General features: G+C 33.7%; 1 protein-coding gene across 32 annotated transcripts in view; it reads right to left on the reverse strand.

Annotated features, from left to right (window-relative positions):
- The window catches only part of PTPRM (protein tyrosine phosphatase receptor type M), a 467,288-nt gene that overhangs the window by 149,912 nt on the left and 298,872 nt on the right, over positions 1–18,504 (reverse strand). For 16 of the 32 annotated variants that reach the window (XM_087890415.1, XM_087890413.1, XM_060682033.2 and 13 more), the window contains exons 13-14: positions 18,422–18,458; positions 10,802–10,876 (exon numbers count right to left, since the gene is read on the reverse strand). In XM_087890415.1, coding sequence (XP_087746541.1) covers positions 10,802–10,876; positions 18,422–18,458 — 112 coding nt within the window. The remainder of the gene's footprint in view (positions 1–10,801; positions 10,877–18,421; positions 18,459–18,504) is intronic. The other 16 variants (XM_087890425.1, XM_087890424.1, XM_087890423.1 and 13 more) reach the window with 1 other exon arrangement.

An 18,504-nucleotide genomic window follows, 5' to 3' on the forward strand; every position in this document is an offset into this window, starting at 1 on the left:
TAATTCACCTTACTAATTCACCTTGTTACTATCCCTGTTAAATGTTATATTACATTACACATGTGTATACAATGGCACCTATTTTTTCTGACATGTTATTTTTTTTCACAAATCCCATTCTTTCAGAGCACATTGGTTTCACTTTAATTTTTCCTTTAAGCCCAACCAGAAGTGGGTCAATTTCTTTTCATTAATGTTAAGCATACTTGTTTGTCTGGCCTTTTAGTTATGTCTTATACAGATGTTCCTATCAATATCACAATGCCAGCATGTTAATTTTAAAATGAACATCACTGACTGAACAATAATCAGTTACAAAGGCTGGCAGATCCTGGTATTAATTGGTCCAAGATAGTTTTATATTTATTCTATTTTTCTTTTTCTTGTTACAACTTTTCACCTATGTATTATAGAAACTGATAAATATCCATTTGTTCTTTCTGAGAGAAAAGAAAATGATCACATCTCAAGACTGTATATCTTTAAAAAACATGCAATCAAATTATTCAGAGGGCAGGGTGCAAGTAATATCACTTTTCAGTGTCTATCCTTAACTCATACTGCTAGTCAGGTTAGGAAAATGAATGTTATACTCTTCTGTGACAACTGCATTGTGATTAGGTGCAAGGATTCATGTAAAATAGGACTAGATTAAATTGTCAAACAGTGGTGTGAGTTTTTTTTTAACTACTAATTCAAGGGGTTTACCAGAATGAAACGGTGTCTTTAAAATCAAGAATTTCCTTTTTGTAGCAATAGGTGATCCTGTGTACTTGCAGTTGTGGTGTTGTTGATGCAGAAACTGGGTCAAATGCTAAAGAGTTCAATTAAGACATCAGCTAAAGAAACTCATCTGTGTTTTTAGCTGCGAATAAACAGGAACTCTAAATCCTAAAAGGCTGTATTCAGGACTGATGACCGATAGGGAGTTTGGAATATGGAGGTGGAAAAATATTAAAGTGTGGAAGAGAATAAAAGGAAGATAAAAGCCATAAAAATTACAGTTCTCTCCCAACTCTCTGTGCATTCATTCCTATCCCACTGATACTATTTTGCATACAGTATTCAGGACTTCTGCAGACAGGGAAAAGGGGGAAAGGACTTATCTGTGTCAGCACACTAATTTCATGAAATATGTAATGTATGTCATGACACGTTTGATGCAAATTGCATTATCTGTGTCATTTTGATGATGATACATATGATGGCACTGTGGCTTTTATTGGCATGTAACCAGTAAAATAGAGATAGTTAGAACAGCCCCTATGCCAATAACATTGGAAAACTCTTGAAAAAATTATTCCCTGGTAGGAGCAATATAATGCTATTGTCAGGTTTCGATGCTATCTCATCGATATTATGATAGTCTTAAAAAATTTAAATTGGTGTATGGAAGCTGGCAGTTCTGAATTTTTTGTTTGTTTGGTCTGGATACCCAAAGACCAAAATAAACAGCTTACGAAAGAACCATTTATATAGCTACCAAATGTAATTTTAATTCAGTTTCAATAAATTTAGTAGAATGAATTCCATTTATTTTATTATACTTCAACCAAATACTTTTTTATTTAAATTTAGTTATTTGGTAAAGCTGTATGGTCACATGACTCTAAACAGTCATGTAAAAGTAAAATAACAAAAAAAGTAACATCAAAAGCCATTAAAAAACCTAAAAATCCTTAAAAAAAACCCCATAAACTCTAGAGAGTGTGCTTAATTTCCCTCTTAATACATTCGATATGTATTCATCGGCTTCATATCGACATTCCCAGATCCACTGACCGGATAGCAAAGCCTTCTAGAAGCTCTGCAATCTGACCAATCTGGGTAAAGATAATCCAAGCTGCAATAGAAAAGATTCTTTTCCTGGGTCCAGTCAGATAACAACAAGCAACATGCCTTTCCTACTGGAATTGATGGGATGGTTAGATGTTATTGGAAAGAGCCAGTCCCCCAAATAACCAATTCCATGTCATAAAGGGCTTTATAATTCATTACCAGCACCTTGAATTGAACCTGGAAGCATATATAGCTCATAGAGCAGAGGTGTACAGGTAAACAATATAGCTCATAGAGCAGAGGTGTACAGGTAGTCTTTGACTTACAACAACAATTGAGCCCAAAAGTGAGAAAGTCGGTAGGCGAATTTTGCTCCAATTTATGACCTCACAGTTAAGGAATCACTGCAGTTGTAAAGTTAGTAACACAGCTGTTAAATGAATCTGGCCTTCCCATTGGCTTTGCTTGTTAGAAGGTTGCAAAAGATAATGACATGATGCTGGCAGGTAGGACATTGAAACTGTCATAAATATGAGTTGGTTGCCAAGCATTTGAATTTTGATCATGTGACATGGTTATAAGTGTGAAAAATGACCAGAAGTCATGTTTTTCACTGCCATTGTAACTTCAAATGGTCACTAAATGAGCAGTTGTAATCAAAGACTACCGATGATGTCTACTGATCTAAGTGTGCTTGTAAGTCTCTGGGCTGCCATATTTTGTATCAGATGATGCTTCCAGATTCTTCAAGGGCAGCAACACATAGCGTTATAACAATCCATTGGCAGGTGACTGACCATGACATTTCCTGATCCAGGAATGTTCACAACTGGTGCACAACCTGAAGCTGTGCAATGGCCCTTGAAACAGAGATGAACACTGCCTCTATAGCTGGCAAAGACTAGCGTAGTAAAATATGCAGGGATTCCTTTATCTTTACCATCAGATAAGGAGGAATAGGAATCCCTTCACTTTCTGGATCAAAACCTGTTTTTGATGTTTAAAAGTAAACATCAAAGCTTTCAATTTGTCCCAACGAAACAGAATCCTGAAAAAAGAATAGTTTTTTCTGTTATGCAAGATTCTAATAAGACTTCCTTTAAGAACAATTACATCTGTATCTCTGGTCTTGAATTAAAATTCTGCTATAAAACCTCATCTGTCTTCCTGACAAAATGCACAAAACTTCCCTTAGAACATTTCTTATTCTCACAAATCTTGTACTTATTATATAAACTTTATCAATTTTTATCTCTGTATCCTCCTTATCTTAATTTTTAAAAAATGCTAAGATTTTTAATAAATCTTTATCTAATATATTTATCAGAATCCTCTGGGATTACTCTAAATTTCAAATAAAATTACTTATTTTCCAATTCCAATAGACCCATATTATCTAGCTCTCTTTCCAACCTTCTATCTGTGATTTCTATCTTATCCTCCAGAATTTCCAGATAATGATTTTACTGTATGTCTGCTTTGCTATCATGGAAGGAAATCCAGCAATCTTTCCAGAAATGGATAAGAGAAAAAAAATGTGCAGAAAAAAGAATGGAACAGATGAAAATCTGTAAATATTGAGGGAGATCTTAACAGAGCTGATGAGCACCTGTTCTCTAAAGCTAGTCAGACCATGTTTTCTGTTACTAGCAGCAGCAAAATATTTTCTAATTCAACCTCTGGCAAAATTGGAGATACCAGAATAGCATGTTTCAGCAAGAATAGAATATAACTTTATTACAGTTAGCAATGTTATAGGATCTTCTTAAACTTCTGGAGCAATATTTTAGTGAAAATGTAGAAAATACAGATAATTAAGAAAATGTGCCAATGTGCAAAGCCACATAAATGAATACATTTTGTGACTAATGCATTGAGCTTTTTATCTACACTGTTACTTGTAAAAAATGATAAAGAATTCAACATGAGTGATTATTTATGTTCCCTATCTGTTAAGAGTAAGTAAAATATTTTACTAAGTCTCCAGACCATTTCAACTTTCTGTTAAGAAAAGTATAAAAGGATGACAAAAGTCCCTTATATTTTGAACCCTAGCATTGATCTAAATGCTGCCCTAAAGGGAGTTGTCTGCTTCCATTTTGTTGTGGTCTCTTGCAAGCTGAAGGGATATATATTGGTATATCGTTTTCCCTATCTTAATATGTATTCAGTAAAATCATTTTGGACAATTTCACACAGATTTGTGCCTATTGCCTCTGAACTCTAAAGAAGCTATCAACTGGTTACCAGAGTTCAGTAGGGTATGAAAATCTTTCAGCACATTTCTTTTGATGATGACAAACATGTCTTCCATGTAGCGGCACTGAAATTTAGGTTTTGAAATGCACTATGTTCTAGTTTGTTCGTTTGGCTGTTTCTGCAATGACTCCTGCAACGTCCCTTTTATTTGCTCAGACATTTCTCTTTTGAACGTGAAGAAAGTACATAGATAGTACTGGAGTAGTTCCATGATTTGTCTCCTGTTTAGGTTGTTCTGATCTGTGTTGTACTCTTCTTCTAGTTTTCTATTTATTACTTCGTATGCTAAGTAGGGAGGGAGGGATGTAAATAGGGACAGTATGTCAAAAGGGACCGTCAAGAGCTACATTAAACCTTGTAGTTGTGTCAAAAATTGTGTGAATGATGTGACCATGTCATTCATGGGTGGAGTCAAGAAGTTTAAGCATTGTGCCAGCCATTTAGTCAGGTTGTAGGTAGGAAAATCCCATAATGCTACAAAAGATCTGAGGGGAACATTTTGTGTATCTTGCAGAGTCCATAAAAATCTCTCTGGGGCAGCATCTGTTCCTCTCATTTTCCATCATTCCTTTTCCGTTATACAGTTGTTTTATTTAAGTTGGCTGAGATAAGCATTCAATTCTGTGACCATTCTCATCTCTGATGTCTTTGCTCGTGTACATGCTGAAGAATCACTGAGCATGGTGAAAGCCTTCCTTTAATACTCTTTGTGGTTCATCATCACCATCGAGCGTCCTTTATCTGCTGGTATAATAATGTTCAAGTATTGTAATTTGTATTTTCTTTTGTATAATGATGTGCTGCATCTCCCTACATTTTTTCCTCTCTTCTCATGTTTGCATGTATGAGTGCACTAGAAAGCATGAGACAGTTTCCATATGCTCTGCTCTAGTTCATGTGACCAGGAGGGAGGTGAATTCATCATTATTCTGATCAGTCATCATTACTTTGAGCCCAATGACTTTTTCCTCAATGTTGCAGAGAAATTTTTCTGGATTCTTTTCTTGCCATCTTTAGCTGGATCCAACGAATTTTCAACACATTTTTCAACGAATTTTCTGGCCAAACTAATTTTTGCCACATTATGACCAGTTTTCAGAGTTATCTTGATAATGACTAAATACACAGTCTAAATCCTTTTTTTACATAAATTATTCCCAAAGTTCTACTGGATCGGAAATAATGAAGAAAGTGCCTTTCTATTTCCCTTTTACTTTTGTGATAGTCTTACAAAATGTCTATTGCTAAAAATATATGGTTATAATAAAAATGTCTCTTTAATGAAAGACAGTTTTGGAACTCTTGACTTTCAGGCTAACTGTAATTAGGATTAATAAAAACACATCCCCTTATTGTATTTTTCATAATAAAATAGTGATAAAATAATCCCCATAATTGTCAAGATTTATCACACTGATTTATCAGTTCTTCATTTTATTTTGCAAACAACTGAGAAAAGGGTTATTTTACTATTTATGGGGTTGTTGCCAGCAGAAGATATGCTATTCCTAATATCCTTCTGAATTATTCACTAACTGCAGCTATTTAGTTTATATTTATTTGTGCTCTATATGAATAAATATACTTATTTTGGGAAAGTAATTTGACCCAGTGGTTCTTGGTGTTTTTTTTTTCTTGCTGTAAAATAGGATGGGCACATAAAGAACTATTCTTGGACAAAGGAGAAAAGAAACAACTAAACCTATAGCAACTCTATATCCTCTTAGCATTTTCTTGTAACTATACTGTTTTACAGATGAAACAGCCACCACAGAAATGACAAATACAACACATAAAAGAACAAAAAAGGGCAATAAATCACTAGTGACACTATGGCTTATTAAAATGCATTCAGCTGGTGTTGCAGAAAGAAGCACATTTTCTATTCACTTTACATTCTGATCTACAGAATGCAGAGACTCAGAATCTTTGGGGGAAAAAAAATCAATGCAACAAATGTCGGAGTTCTAATGAAGCAGATATACAGGTAATAAGGTTGGTGATAGAGACAGGTTTGACAATTGATGGGCCTTATCAGTGGAAGACTTTATCTAAACATAGATGCTACCGATAACAGCTGCTCCATAATTTCCATGTATGTCTATTTGTTTACTACCTGTAGTAAATCCATACTATAGGAAATTTCTGTCTTAAGAAGGTCCAATTTAAGGACAACCCTTTAGATACAAACAGGCTACCTATTACTAAAAGTAGCAGCTCGCATTCTCCTTCCTTGAGCAGATAAACTGCTGAAGTCATGCAATGCTTTCAGGAACTGCTGAAGTGGCAGTTTTTAATATATAGCCTGTTTCCAACAGTTTGTGAAAAGCTTTATTCATGTTCTTTATTCATATTCAATAGTTTTATCAGTTCAAGAAAGGACAACACAATCTAGAGCTGCGGTGGTGCAGTGGTTAGAATGCAGTACTGCAGGCTACTTCTACTGCCTGCCGGCTGCCTGCAATTTGGCAGTTTGAATTTCACCAGGCTCGAGGTTGACTCATCCTTCCATCTTTCCGAGGATGGTAAAATGAGGACCCAGATTGTTGGGGGCAATATGCTGATTTAGCTCACTTAGAAAGGGTGTAAAAGCACTGTGAAGCGGTATATAAATCTAACTGCTATTGCTATTGTTAGTAAATCCATTTGTAAGTACAAATTCTATCTTACATACAAATTCAGCTTAAAAACAGTGTTATGAACAGAACTCATTCTTAATCCAGGACTGTGTCACAGGGTCTTTCTGTATATATCCAATTCAATGGGCTCGCAATACCCAAAGAGGGCCCCACGCCACCTCCTTGGCCTTTAGGCAACCCTCACACCAGCAAACCCTAGGTAGTAGTCCCAGATTCCTCCCCATGTCCACTACTGTTCCTTACTATCAGTAGTAAACTATAGTTTTTATTAACTACAAGTTGCTTACAGTTTCCTACAGAGAATAGCAAAACGCACAACCCTTCTCACTCCCAGAACTCTTCACTGCCAACTGCTCCACAACCAACAACAGACCACATCAGCTGCTTCGCTACAGGGTTGTTATAGCTGCAGGGCACCATCAGCCCAGGTGCTAGCTAATCTCAGGCAGCCTGCCCTCTACAGACTGCCTGTGTCAGTACCAGACATGCCTCATTTAATACCCTTTCTTAGGATGTTTTATTGGGCTCCAAGTATCTAAAGGCATCTAGATTTTTACCATCAGGAACATGACATCTTGATTTAGTTTGAGGTATAATAACCTAACATATTTAAATCTTTGGTTCTGTATAAAAATACCCAATTATTATTGTATGTAGGTAGATGGCAAAAAAGAACAGATATACCTCATACAATTATAGACAATTATACATTAAACTATCACTATAAATAAATAAAGAGGGGAAGAGCAAACTTTATCAATATGTAGAGCAATTATTTTTTATTGTTTTAAAGCAACAGGTAATAGTTTTTGTTTTTCTGAGAAATTCTACAACTTTTATTCTTCAATTTTATCAATCAGGCAATTGATAAAATTAAAATAATACTTTTATTAGATATCCAATAAAATTATGTCACCTTACAAATTAATGATTTCAGATCTTGTAAGAAACCTGAAAAATTGTTGCAGCATTAATCTATTACATTAGTTCTTCTAGTTTCAGCTAACAGTCTGTTTTTTAAAGGACAAAACTGGAAATATGCCCCAGGAGCAAACCATGTATCATAAAAATTAGATTGAGTATGAAAGAAAACATAGTTTTTTTCCCCCAAGCCCAGAACAAGCCCATTGTATTCTGGATAGGCAATGATTCGGTAGACCAAGAAAAAGAAAAAAATACAAAACAAAGCCCTCAGGACAAGACTGCTGAATGCATATCACATCCTCCCTCCCCACAGCAATACCACTACTGATGTCCAACCACAGCAACCCGCCCAATCCTTATATTTCTATCCCTTTCCTTTCCTACCATCTACCTTCATCTACCATACTTGGATTTTATATGTTCTTATTTCCCAAAAGAATTATCTCTGGAACAACTACATTGAGATCTACATCTGGTTCAAAATAGCCCCATTTCACTCTGTATCTGGCCCAACCTCCATGTTTCACTTTAAATGAAACTGCTGAAAACGGTTGTTCCATGAAAAGAATGATTCATGCATGACCTGTTTTACACATCCCAAATTTGTACCGTGTTTTACTACATGTGGTTAATTGATGCTATCTGCCATTCCTTCAAGCAGAAAATTCACTCTAATATACAAGAGAATAAAAGTGTTGGAGCAAGAAAATAGCGGTACAGATGCACATATATTCTGAAAAATCAGTTTCAGTGGAGTAAAGTGATTTTCTACTTGGCATCAGACATCCTACTCATGAAAGGTGGGAATTTGTTTTAAATTAGCCAAAATATTTGAGGATGCAAGTTAATATTCCAACTTGAACACTTAACTTAAATGGAAACAGTGCAATAAAATAAGTCATTCACTTGCTGCAAAGTGGACAATCTAAGACTGAGTTCTTTTTCTATTTGGGAATATGTGATAGTTGGTACTGAAAACAAGAGTGGTATAAACCCATGAGATTTTCTCTCTAATGGTATCTTTTTCCTCTTTTTTGACACCCTCAACTCTTTTTTCTTAAACAGCAGAGAAGGGACTCAGGATGCTATTTTTTAACCTGAAGTAGTTGTTTTTTTAAGAAATCTCTTTAAATCAGTGCTTCTCAAATGTTTCCTTCATTACTCAAAACTGTTTATCAGAAAGTCCTTTTTACACTTACCCAAAAGTCCTTATTTAAATGTCTCTATTGTCTTTGGGTAATGGGTTTGTGTATTGTTAAAGAAAATCAATTTTTACCCAATTTTGAATAATTTATTCAGGCTTCATAAACTCTGCTTTAAATTATTTCGAACTTATTATATAAACTGAAAACTAAATGATTAGTGCCAAGACAAATGCAGTCCTCTTGCCTTGTTCTTGTTGAGGAAGGTGTATATATGGTGTATATAATATATAAGCGTATTTATTAAAACATAGACCAAGGATCAATCAAAATTATTTGCCAGATATTGAAGGTATATGCAAAAGTTCAAAACAATGTCACTCTTAATATTTTTTGTTTGTTATAATAATGAATTTTTTAAATGAAAAATGGGTTGATGGGTTTAATACTATTTATACATGATTCAAGAATGTTTATTGAATGGGTCTTGAAAGCAGAAAGTTTAAGAAAGACTGATATTTTTGCCAAACCGTTCAAATTGATAATTTGTAGCTTCTTTATTAAATAGCAAATTAATAAATGTATTGCTATAATTTAAACATATAATAAATGCCTTCAAACAGGATAGAAATATATGTTTAAACATGAGGGGAAAATTCTTACATTAGCATATATCATAGTTTTAATATTTAATAAGGAATACCTTCAGCAAGTAAGCATGTACCCTCATGTAATTTCAAAACAATACATATTACGATAATTCAGCATTTTATATTTCTAACAAAAATATTATAGTTCTATAAGTCAAACATCCTTTTTATTTTCAATTTTTCCCAATTCCCATGGGATTGGGGAACTATAATTGGAATGTAAATATATAAACAGGTAGCTTGAAGGGAAAAGCAATTGAAATATGGTTTCAGAGAAGGATCTCATTTTGCAAAGCAATTGTGCAAAAAGTAGTAGTGAGGAAATGCACCACTACATAACACTGTCTGTGGCAAACACCACTCACTATAAATAGAAATTAATGAACTTTTAAACTGGGATGCATTTTCAGTTTTACAGACAGGAAAATTTCAAAAGTAAGAGATTCTGGAAAAAGATTAGCTCTATCCATGGTCAAAGATAACCACAGAATGAACAAATGATGTTACTCACATTATATTGTTATTGCATGATATAAATTACATGCTTTACATTGTTTGAATCATGATGTGGCTGATACATGTTACATTGTGGATTGTTCTGGATTTCTATGGTTCTTTTTATACTATCCTATACCTATAGTAGTTACTGTACTAGACCTCTTACTTTTGTTTGTAAGTCATATTTTATAGTGAAGTCTGATATGTAAATCCAACCAACTGCAATCCAACAAATTGGATTAGTGTTATCTGTGCTATTCTTATTTATATATACACATTACAATAGACCTTTGTCAGTGTAATGGAAATGTATGAACTTTCTGGCTTATTTTTTAAAATCTTGGTAAATCTTCAAGGTTCCTATTTTTTTCCCAAAGAGCCTGCAGTTAGACCTGACTAATAGACAGGGGAATGAAACAGAATATAAAGATAATCAAATGGAAAGATAATTTCTGTTTCATTGTTCATTAGATTTTTCTTTCCTATAAATTCCATCCCACTCAACATATTTTCAAGAGACATAAGGAACAAAGAAATTCAGCGTCTATTTTCCCGATATGTGAATGGCCCTTAATTTCAAGTTTGTATACGTATGTATGACAAAGCCCTGAAGTATGTATAAGCTGCTGGAATGTCAGGCAAATGAAATTATTTACAGTATTAGGCTTTAAAGAATTAACCCAATGTCCAAACACACAATGAAACATGCAGCCCAATCGTTTGCAACCATGAATAGGTGTTCAACTTTTCAATATCTAGCAAATGATCAACAGATGTAAGAGTTGTTATATAAATTCTATAGTGTAATAAACCAGCGACAAGCAAAGAATGATGAGGATGTAAAGAAAACAAGTAAAAATAAAGAAAGGTGGAAATGGTAAGATGACTTGTCTGTACTTGAATGTCTGACCTGTTAGTTGATCGTCACCTGCAGCAGGGGCGATGCGAATGTATGGTGTTGTAAGCTGAGTCACGATTATCGCAGCTAAGGCAAAGGAAGATTTCCAGGTCAGCATGCATGGGAAAAAAAAAAGCCAGACTGAAGCTAAGCTAGCAAGAAAAAATTTGTTCCATTTTAATTGTCTTGATTAAGGAAGGAAGGAAGGAAGGAAGGAAGGAAGGAAGGAAGGAAGGAGAAGGGAGGAAGAAATGCGGAGGGAGGGAGGGAGGGAAGGAAGGAAGGTAGTTGTTAGGAATGATTTACACTAATTAATTTCTTTATGTAACTGAAAAATGTCTGGATACACAATCACGTGAATAAAGGTTAATGTGAACTGAAGTAACTGAAGTATACATGGCAATATTTTTATTATCATAGCTTCTGTAAAAAGATAATCACAAATTTCAGTATGTTTTTTGAATAACTAAGTGTAATTCATTCTTCACTCATATTTGTTCATCCAGTTATACAGAACCATATATTGTACAGAACAGTAGCAAAGTAAACCACTTTCTGATGTTCTTTGTATACCTTTAAAACTGCCTCTATGTGTACTACCTTGAAGTATCAGAAGAAAGGCAGAAACTCAGTGACAAATAAATAAAGTAATTTCTTTGACAATAATGTTTACAAATAAATGAAGCAGAAAAAATAAATATATATATGAAATATTGTATTGGATTTTCGAGTGGGATTAATATAAACTGAATAAATCCATAAATAAAGTTCCTTAAAACACCAGCAGAAAGGCAGTAGTCACACCCATGTTCATTACTATATGAGCATTCTTAAATTTAGAGGTCTTTATCCTATATACATTTTTTTAAAAAAAATCAGTATGTTTCCTATGTTAAAAAATATTGTAAACACCCTCCCAATTTGAAAACTTAGTTGTATCTTAAGTTAGAAATGTTGAACCCTAACAGATACAGGTAGTCCTTGCTTAGCGACTATTTGTTCAGTGACAGTTAGAAGTTATGATGGTGCTGAATGAAGGGATTTCTGACCATTCCCCAAAGTTACAGTCATTGCAGCATCTCCACAGATCATAGAGCTGTGGCTTATGGGCAGTGGTGGGATTCAAGTAATGAAACAACCGGTTCTCTGCCCTAATGATTTCTTCCAACAACCAGTTTGCCAAACTGCTCAGAAAGTTAACAACCGGTTCTCCTGAAGTGGTGCGAACTGGCTGAATCCCACCACTGCTTATGGGGTAACTGCAGCTTTGTGCTGTGTTGCTGGGCCAGACTAAGGCTTCCAGGAACTTTGTGCTATTCTGCTGGGCTGGATCTGGGATAAGTTCAACTTCACACCACACAATAATGCTGAACTGGCCTGGTTTCCTAGAGTTACTGCAGCTTCAAGCCATAGCACACTGCTGGGATGGGAATGAAGGTTTCCAGGCATGCCAAGAAACCCAGGTGGCAAGCAGTTCCAGAGCCATGTGGTCTTGGGCTGTTTGCTGCCCCTCAAGCAGGATGCAGGGCAGCCAAAGGACAGAGAGGAGGGAGCAAGCAGATGGTGGGAGTTGAAGAGGACCTAATCCCTCTCCTTGGAAGAATCAAGGTTCTGGACTCAGAGGGATTGGGGTGGGTCTTCAGCTAATGGCCACTGGAATTCAGTCAATGATGGAAATGGGGAATGCCTCGATTGTCATTATTAAGCAATATGGTCATGTGATATCGAAATTTATGATGGCATTGTTTAGTGACAGAAATTCCAATCCAATTACTGTCATAAATCAAGTACTATCTATAATAAATAAAATGTTTAGCTGGGCTAAGAGCCAAAACTGGATAATAGCACCAGAGACACCTGAATGTATATATTTGGAAGGTAGACATTCCTGCAGGAAGTGGGGTGGGAAGTAAAACAGATTATTGAAATTTTACTCCTTTTAATAATGTATGCATGGATCGCATGCATATAAAACTAACAGACTCTGATTGCCCAGTTGTACCCATAATTTTAATGCTTGTGATTCCTTTGATGGATCTTCCTACCTCTATGTTCTTGAAAGATATTTGCAAACAGCAGTCTGAGGTGAAAGGAAGCATGTTGTTATTAACAATAGGATAAGTTTCTTCCAGTGACATGTTCCCAATATTACATATACAGTGCATACAAATATAGGCTATTTGCGAAATTCATCTCTTTCTTAACTGCTTTTCTGGGTATATTGTGTCTTCCTTTTTCCTGTATGTTTTTAACGTTTGTATAATATCCATGGCAATTTTTTCTTATTTTTGATTTATAAATAAGGTTAGTGGAAGGCATAATTTAAAAGACATATTTCTGTAATAGTAATTTTAAGAGAACTGTGAGTCACAAGTATCTAAGAATCTGAAACTCAAATTAAGTCATTATCATTATCAAGTATACAAATATAAACACTACTACTACTACTACGATTTATTATATAAATAACAGGTTGTACTTCTGTTTAAATCTGGTTGTAGACTAATAATGACAGAAACATAAGTATTGTCTCTTTTATAAATATAACGACTTTAAAAAATTGCAGACATACAGTATTTGCAATATATATTTAAAGTTTTTCCATACTGAATTGTTCCTAAGTCTTTAGACATGCAATGGATGATGTATTTGATGGAAGAAAGGATATGAGTAAAGCAACTTTAAATGTCAGATTCAGCATGCACAATATTATTATGCTACATCTGAATTCTGGCATGGCTTAAAAAAACCCTGAAAAGTAAGAGAGAATGGTTTATATGAAAACTTAAATTTATACAGATACGTTTGATTAAAATTAGTATGTAGCAATGAATGAAGAAATGAGTTTATTCCCTATGTGCAGACATTAAAGGTCAATATTGCTATGTCATAGTATTTTGAAATATCTCCATGTAACTCTGAAACACTGGGATGTAGTAACTTGTGTAAGACTGTTGATAAAATACTTAAATAAAATATAATAAAAAATATTAGGTTTCTTTCTATGACTGACATGGACTGTTATTACAAAACAAAGTTTGAACTATTCCAGTAGTATCAAAACTATAGTTTCATTTATGGTTTTATTTCTCTGGGACAAATGTGATAGTGTGGATGAAGGTTTGTTGTTGCTATTTCCATGAAAATCTGACTCAGAAACAACTTAGGCTGGAAGGAACTAGGAAGCTAATGTACCTATTTTTAAAATGCAGATGAAAACATTAACATTTATTATGTTTTATAATATCATTTGGATTTTTTGTTTTATTCTTATTCTTATTGCTAGCCTGGAGTGGGAACTTTTTTTTGGTGGAAAAACAAGATATTAATAGAATATAAAAATAAAAATTACTAAATGAAACAACTGCCCATATTTCTATAAATGTAAGGTAAATATAATGTTCTGTAGTTGTACTGTAGAAATTCAACTTATTCAAATTTATCTTTTATGTATATGTAGCAATCCTAATAAATAGAGAGAAGCAGCAGCATTTCCTAAAAAATGAATTTCCATATTTATACTTTTGATGATGGACCAAATTAAACCAAACTAATCCATTTGGAAGCCATTTCTTTCCCTTTTTTCACTTAAATGGCAATAATTTAGGGATACAAGAAAGCATGGGTACCTCTGCACTATCCACTATAATGCATAATGCTTCAATCCTTAGTTAACAATATTTTGGAAAATAAATTTTGGGGACTGTACAACTTACACTTTTCTTCTCAGGAAAAATCTACAAGTATGGACAGAGTCAGATACAGCTTATCAAATGCATTGAAGTCACTAAAGCCTCTACCTGCAATAATTTATTTGAGAAGCTTCTTTTCATCTTATTTCTTTGTTCTATCCTGTTATAACTGATTTCCTAAGCGTGAAAGGAGACAGGTATGGTGCTCTGGCATTGCAATTACTGCATATAAAAATGTATTTATATATAGTATTTAGTTAAATATCTCATATTTGTACAAGCACTTCAATTATTATGATTGAATGATAATTACCCTTACATTGCTATACATAGTAAGCATCTCTTGTTTGTGTGTTAGTGAGTTTTCTCCTAATATTTCCCATATTTCTCCCATATTTATGGGACATAAATATTTTATTTCTGCAAATGTAATCTGAATCAATTAATCAATCAATCATTTTAACAAAAACTTAACAAAAGCATTAATGGCACATTGATCTTATACACGAACAACACTCTGCCTTGATTCCCAGAACTATCAAATATAGAAGACTAAAGGGCTCTTGTTCCTTTTTTGCCCAATCTCATGTAGAAAAAGTTTCCTTGTCATGGACATAATCAATTGATGCAATATTTTTGTTGTTATTATGGCATGAATACCTAACGTTGCAAATAAAAGCAACCTTTGACCAATAACTCTAACCAACAGCCATGGTGGTGCAATGGTTAGAAAGCAGTACTGCAGGCTAACTCGTTGCTCACACCAGGAGTTCGATTCTGAGTGGCTCAAGGTTGATTCAGCCTTCCATCCTTCCGAGGTCAGTAAAATAAGGATAATCTCTTGGGGACAATGTAAATTGCTTAGAAGGGGCTGTAAAGCACTATGAAGCGGTATATAAGTCTAAGTGCTATTGCTATTGCTAACCCGAAATCATTTGGTAGGGAAAAAAAAGCATGATACAGTTACAATAAGTTAACATAACTGACTAGTGCACAAAACACACTTGGCAAGCAAAAAATAATAATAATAATAAAAAAAAAATTGGCAAGCAAGAAAGGGATAAGGACCGATACAAATCAAATGCTACCTGGAAATATATTTTCCATACTAACTGGGTTACTTATCTTTAACATGTTAATTTAACATTAATATAATGTTAAATACCAACATTATATTTTTAATAAAACTGTAATACACCTATACAAAAGCAGAATGACGTGCAAGAAACAAACACAAAGATTTACTTACTGTAGCAAGTAAGTAAGAAATATTTTAATATTCATATCTTATACTTCAGTGAATCTTTGTAATAAATAAAGAGCCAATTTAATATAGTGTTTCTGTTTCCATTATGCTGGAAACAGAGAGACAGTGAATGCTAGTTGTGCTTTAGGCACAAAACTGACTGGGTAACTTTGGACCAGTCAACTTTCTGAAGTCTAGGAAGGAGGCAATGGCAAACCTCATCCAAAAATCCTGCCACAAAAACTGCAGGGAGTTGTTCTTGCTAGAACAAGATTGCTTAAAGCTGCACATACACACAAACACCACCAACTGCTAACTGTTATTAGTATTTTATATACAGGCACTCCTTGCTTAGCAACCATAATTGGGACTGGAAACTTGAATGCTAGGCATAGTGATCACTAAGTGAAAATCATGTGAAAATGATCAGCTTATGATTTCATTCCCCCTTTGGTTGTTAAGTGAAGTATTGCTGTTGCTAATTGAAAGATCATGACAACAACCTACTATTTAACATCTGCTTTCTCTATTAACTCTGGTTGACACAAGCCTGTTCCAAAACACACAAATAGCAATGATTTGATTGTGAGATGCTGTGATGGTCATAAAATTGAGGACTTTAAAGTTGAGGAAGCTATTTTTTAAACTTCAAATGGTTGTTATATGAGGCAGTCAGAAAACGAGGATTCCCTGTATTGTACTATTCATCAAAACCTATTATTCAAATGTAATTTATATTTAAATCACAGTATAACCAGATAATATAACTATTCTATCTTCACTGCAGTCAGCTTGCCATAATCAACTAAAAATACCCTTTCAAAATTCAGCTGGAGAAGACATATTAAATGAAGTTTCTTAGAGAAATCTTATGTTGTCCCAATTTTTTGTTTATAAACAGACTTTCCAGAAAGCTTGCTTCTGTTTCCCTTGCAGAATTAGTTATGGGCAGAATATTACCAGGATATAGTAAAGAATAAATGTTATTACTAAGATTTATGTAAAAAATAATGCCAGTATTGTAACACAAAAAAATGTATTTATGTCAGGTGTTAATGCGTCTCCATAGATCAAATGCCTATTCAGACATTATTTCCATTGTGAAAATGTATCACAGGGATTAAAAACACAATTAAAATATTTTAAATAATTGCATTAATTATTTAATAGAATTAAATAATTGGCCAACTATAGGAATATAGTTCCTGCAGAATTATTTTGAGATTTCAGTCAATTTCATATATGTAAGTAATGTCTGAGGTCAGGGGACTCCATTTACTCGTGTGTACATTACAATCAACAGGACAACAAATAGATAACAAGTGGCCAGCCTTTGTTCAAAAACATGGCTAAAAACAGTTCTTGCTTTAATTATTGCCATTCTGGGAGGAAATTGCCAAACAAGTGCTACACATTTGGCCCCAGTCCTATATCCCTGACAACACTACAGGCTTTTCAAAAGTTTTACAAAATATTCACAAGGATGCTTTTGTATCATAAAATGAACTAGCATATGTTTTAAATGAAAGCTGAATCTTATCTTTTCCCTTTCACTAAGAGGCTACTTTGATATTATTTGTTGCTATGGTACCAACTTCAGTGCAGAGAATATTTCTTGTTTTGATAAGCATAAGAATAAAAAAGTTCAGCTACCAAAAGATAAAACATGGGCAGAATAACTTCTAAATAAAAAACAGATTACAATAGTTAATATTTTATCCATTTATAATAAATTATTCTTCTTGGTTAATTATTTAACTCTGGAGTTAAACAAAATTCCATTTGACTAGGAATAATATATGGAAGAAACTTCATTATTGTTCATTACCATCAGTTGTGCTCTTTGTGCTAACGTTTATATGGACTATATAATCATGAAGAATACCCAAAATCAATTAATTGCCTATATTTCTCTGTAAAATGAGTATCAGTCATATAATCATGCCAAAATAATATGTTATAATAATGTATAAAATAAGTAGCACTAGTGTCAGCAATGTTTTTGAGATGTGCTAAGAATGTTAAAAGAAAAAAAATTGCACGTACAACAATTCATATCTTGGGCTTTCTGATTCCATTTATCCTAAGAATATTTGTAATGTATGAAAAGCCAACTTTCAATTTTGAAGCACAAATCAACGAAAATTCTTTGCAACACAATGTAAGGAATTGTTATAAATAGAATTCATAAAGCTTTGCAAGTCTTTCCCAAAAGTTTTTATTGGAATTATAGTTCTATAGATCTATTTTTTACAGAATGTTCCAGATGGTGTGGATTAGTCTCTGTTTTCTGATACAGAATCTAGCTTTCCTAGCATTTGACCAAAATTTTAAAAAAATATTTTTGAAATTTAAATGCATCATTTCAATATCATGCTTTTATTGCAGTTGTTAAAACAGCGATGTTCCTAGCATCCTAGATATGTGTTATCCATTTCTCATACATAATGCTTAACATTAGGCAAACAGCAGCATCAGAAAGCCACAAATAGAAAATGGAAAAAATGGGGAAAATCATATGCAAATATTATAAGACTATGACTTCTATATTAAATGAACTCACTATTTCCATTTGTTATACATTTAAGTAATCTATATGTAATATCATAAAAGGATTTTGTAAATCTTGTTAACAATATATAAATAATCTGGTACAGATTTAAAGCTAGAAAGAACTACACAATAGGAGCATACCTTTAGTAGCCACTCTGACGCAGTCAATTTTTGTTTCCTATAGCAGATAAAAAAAAAATGATTATTTGCTGATTTACATCCAG

The sequence above is a fragment of the Pantherophis guttatus genome, chromosome 3 (genome assembly GCF_059756535.1).
Source record: "Pantherophis guttatus breed Tessera chromosome 3, ASM5975653v1, whole genome shotgun sequence".
Classification (NCBI taxonomy): Eukaryota; Metazoa; Chordata; class Lepidosauria; order Squamata; family Colubridae; genus Pantherophis; species Pantherophis guttatus.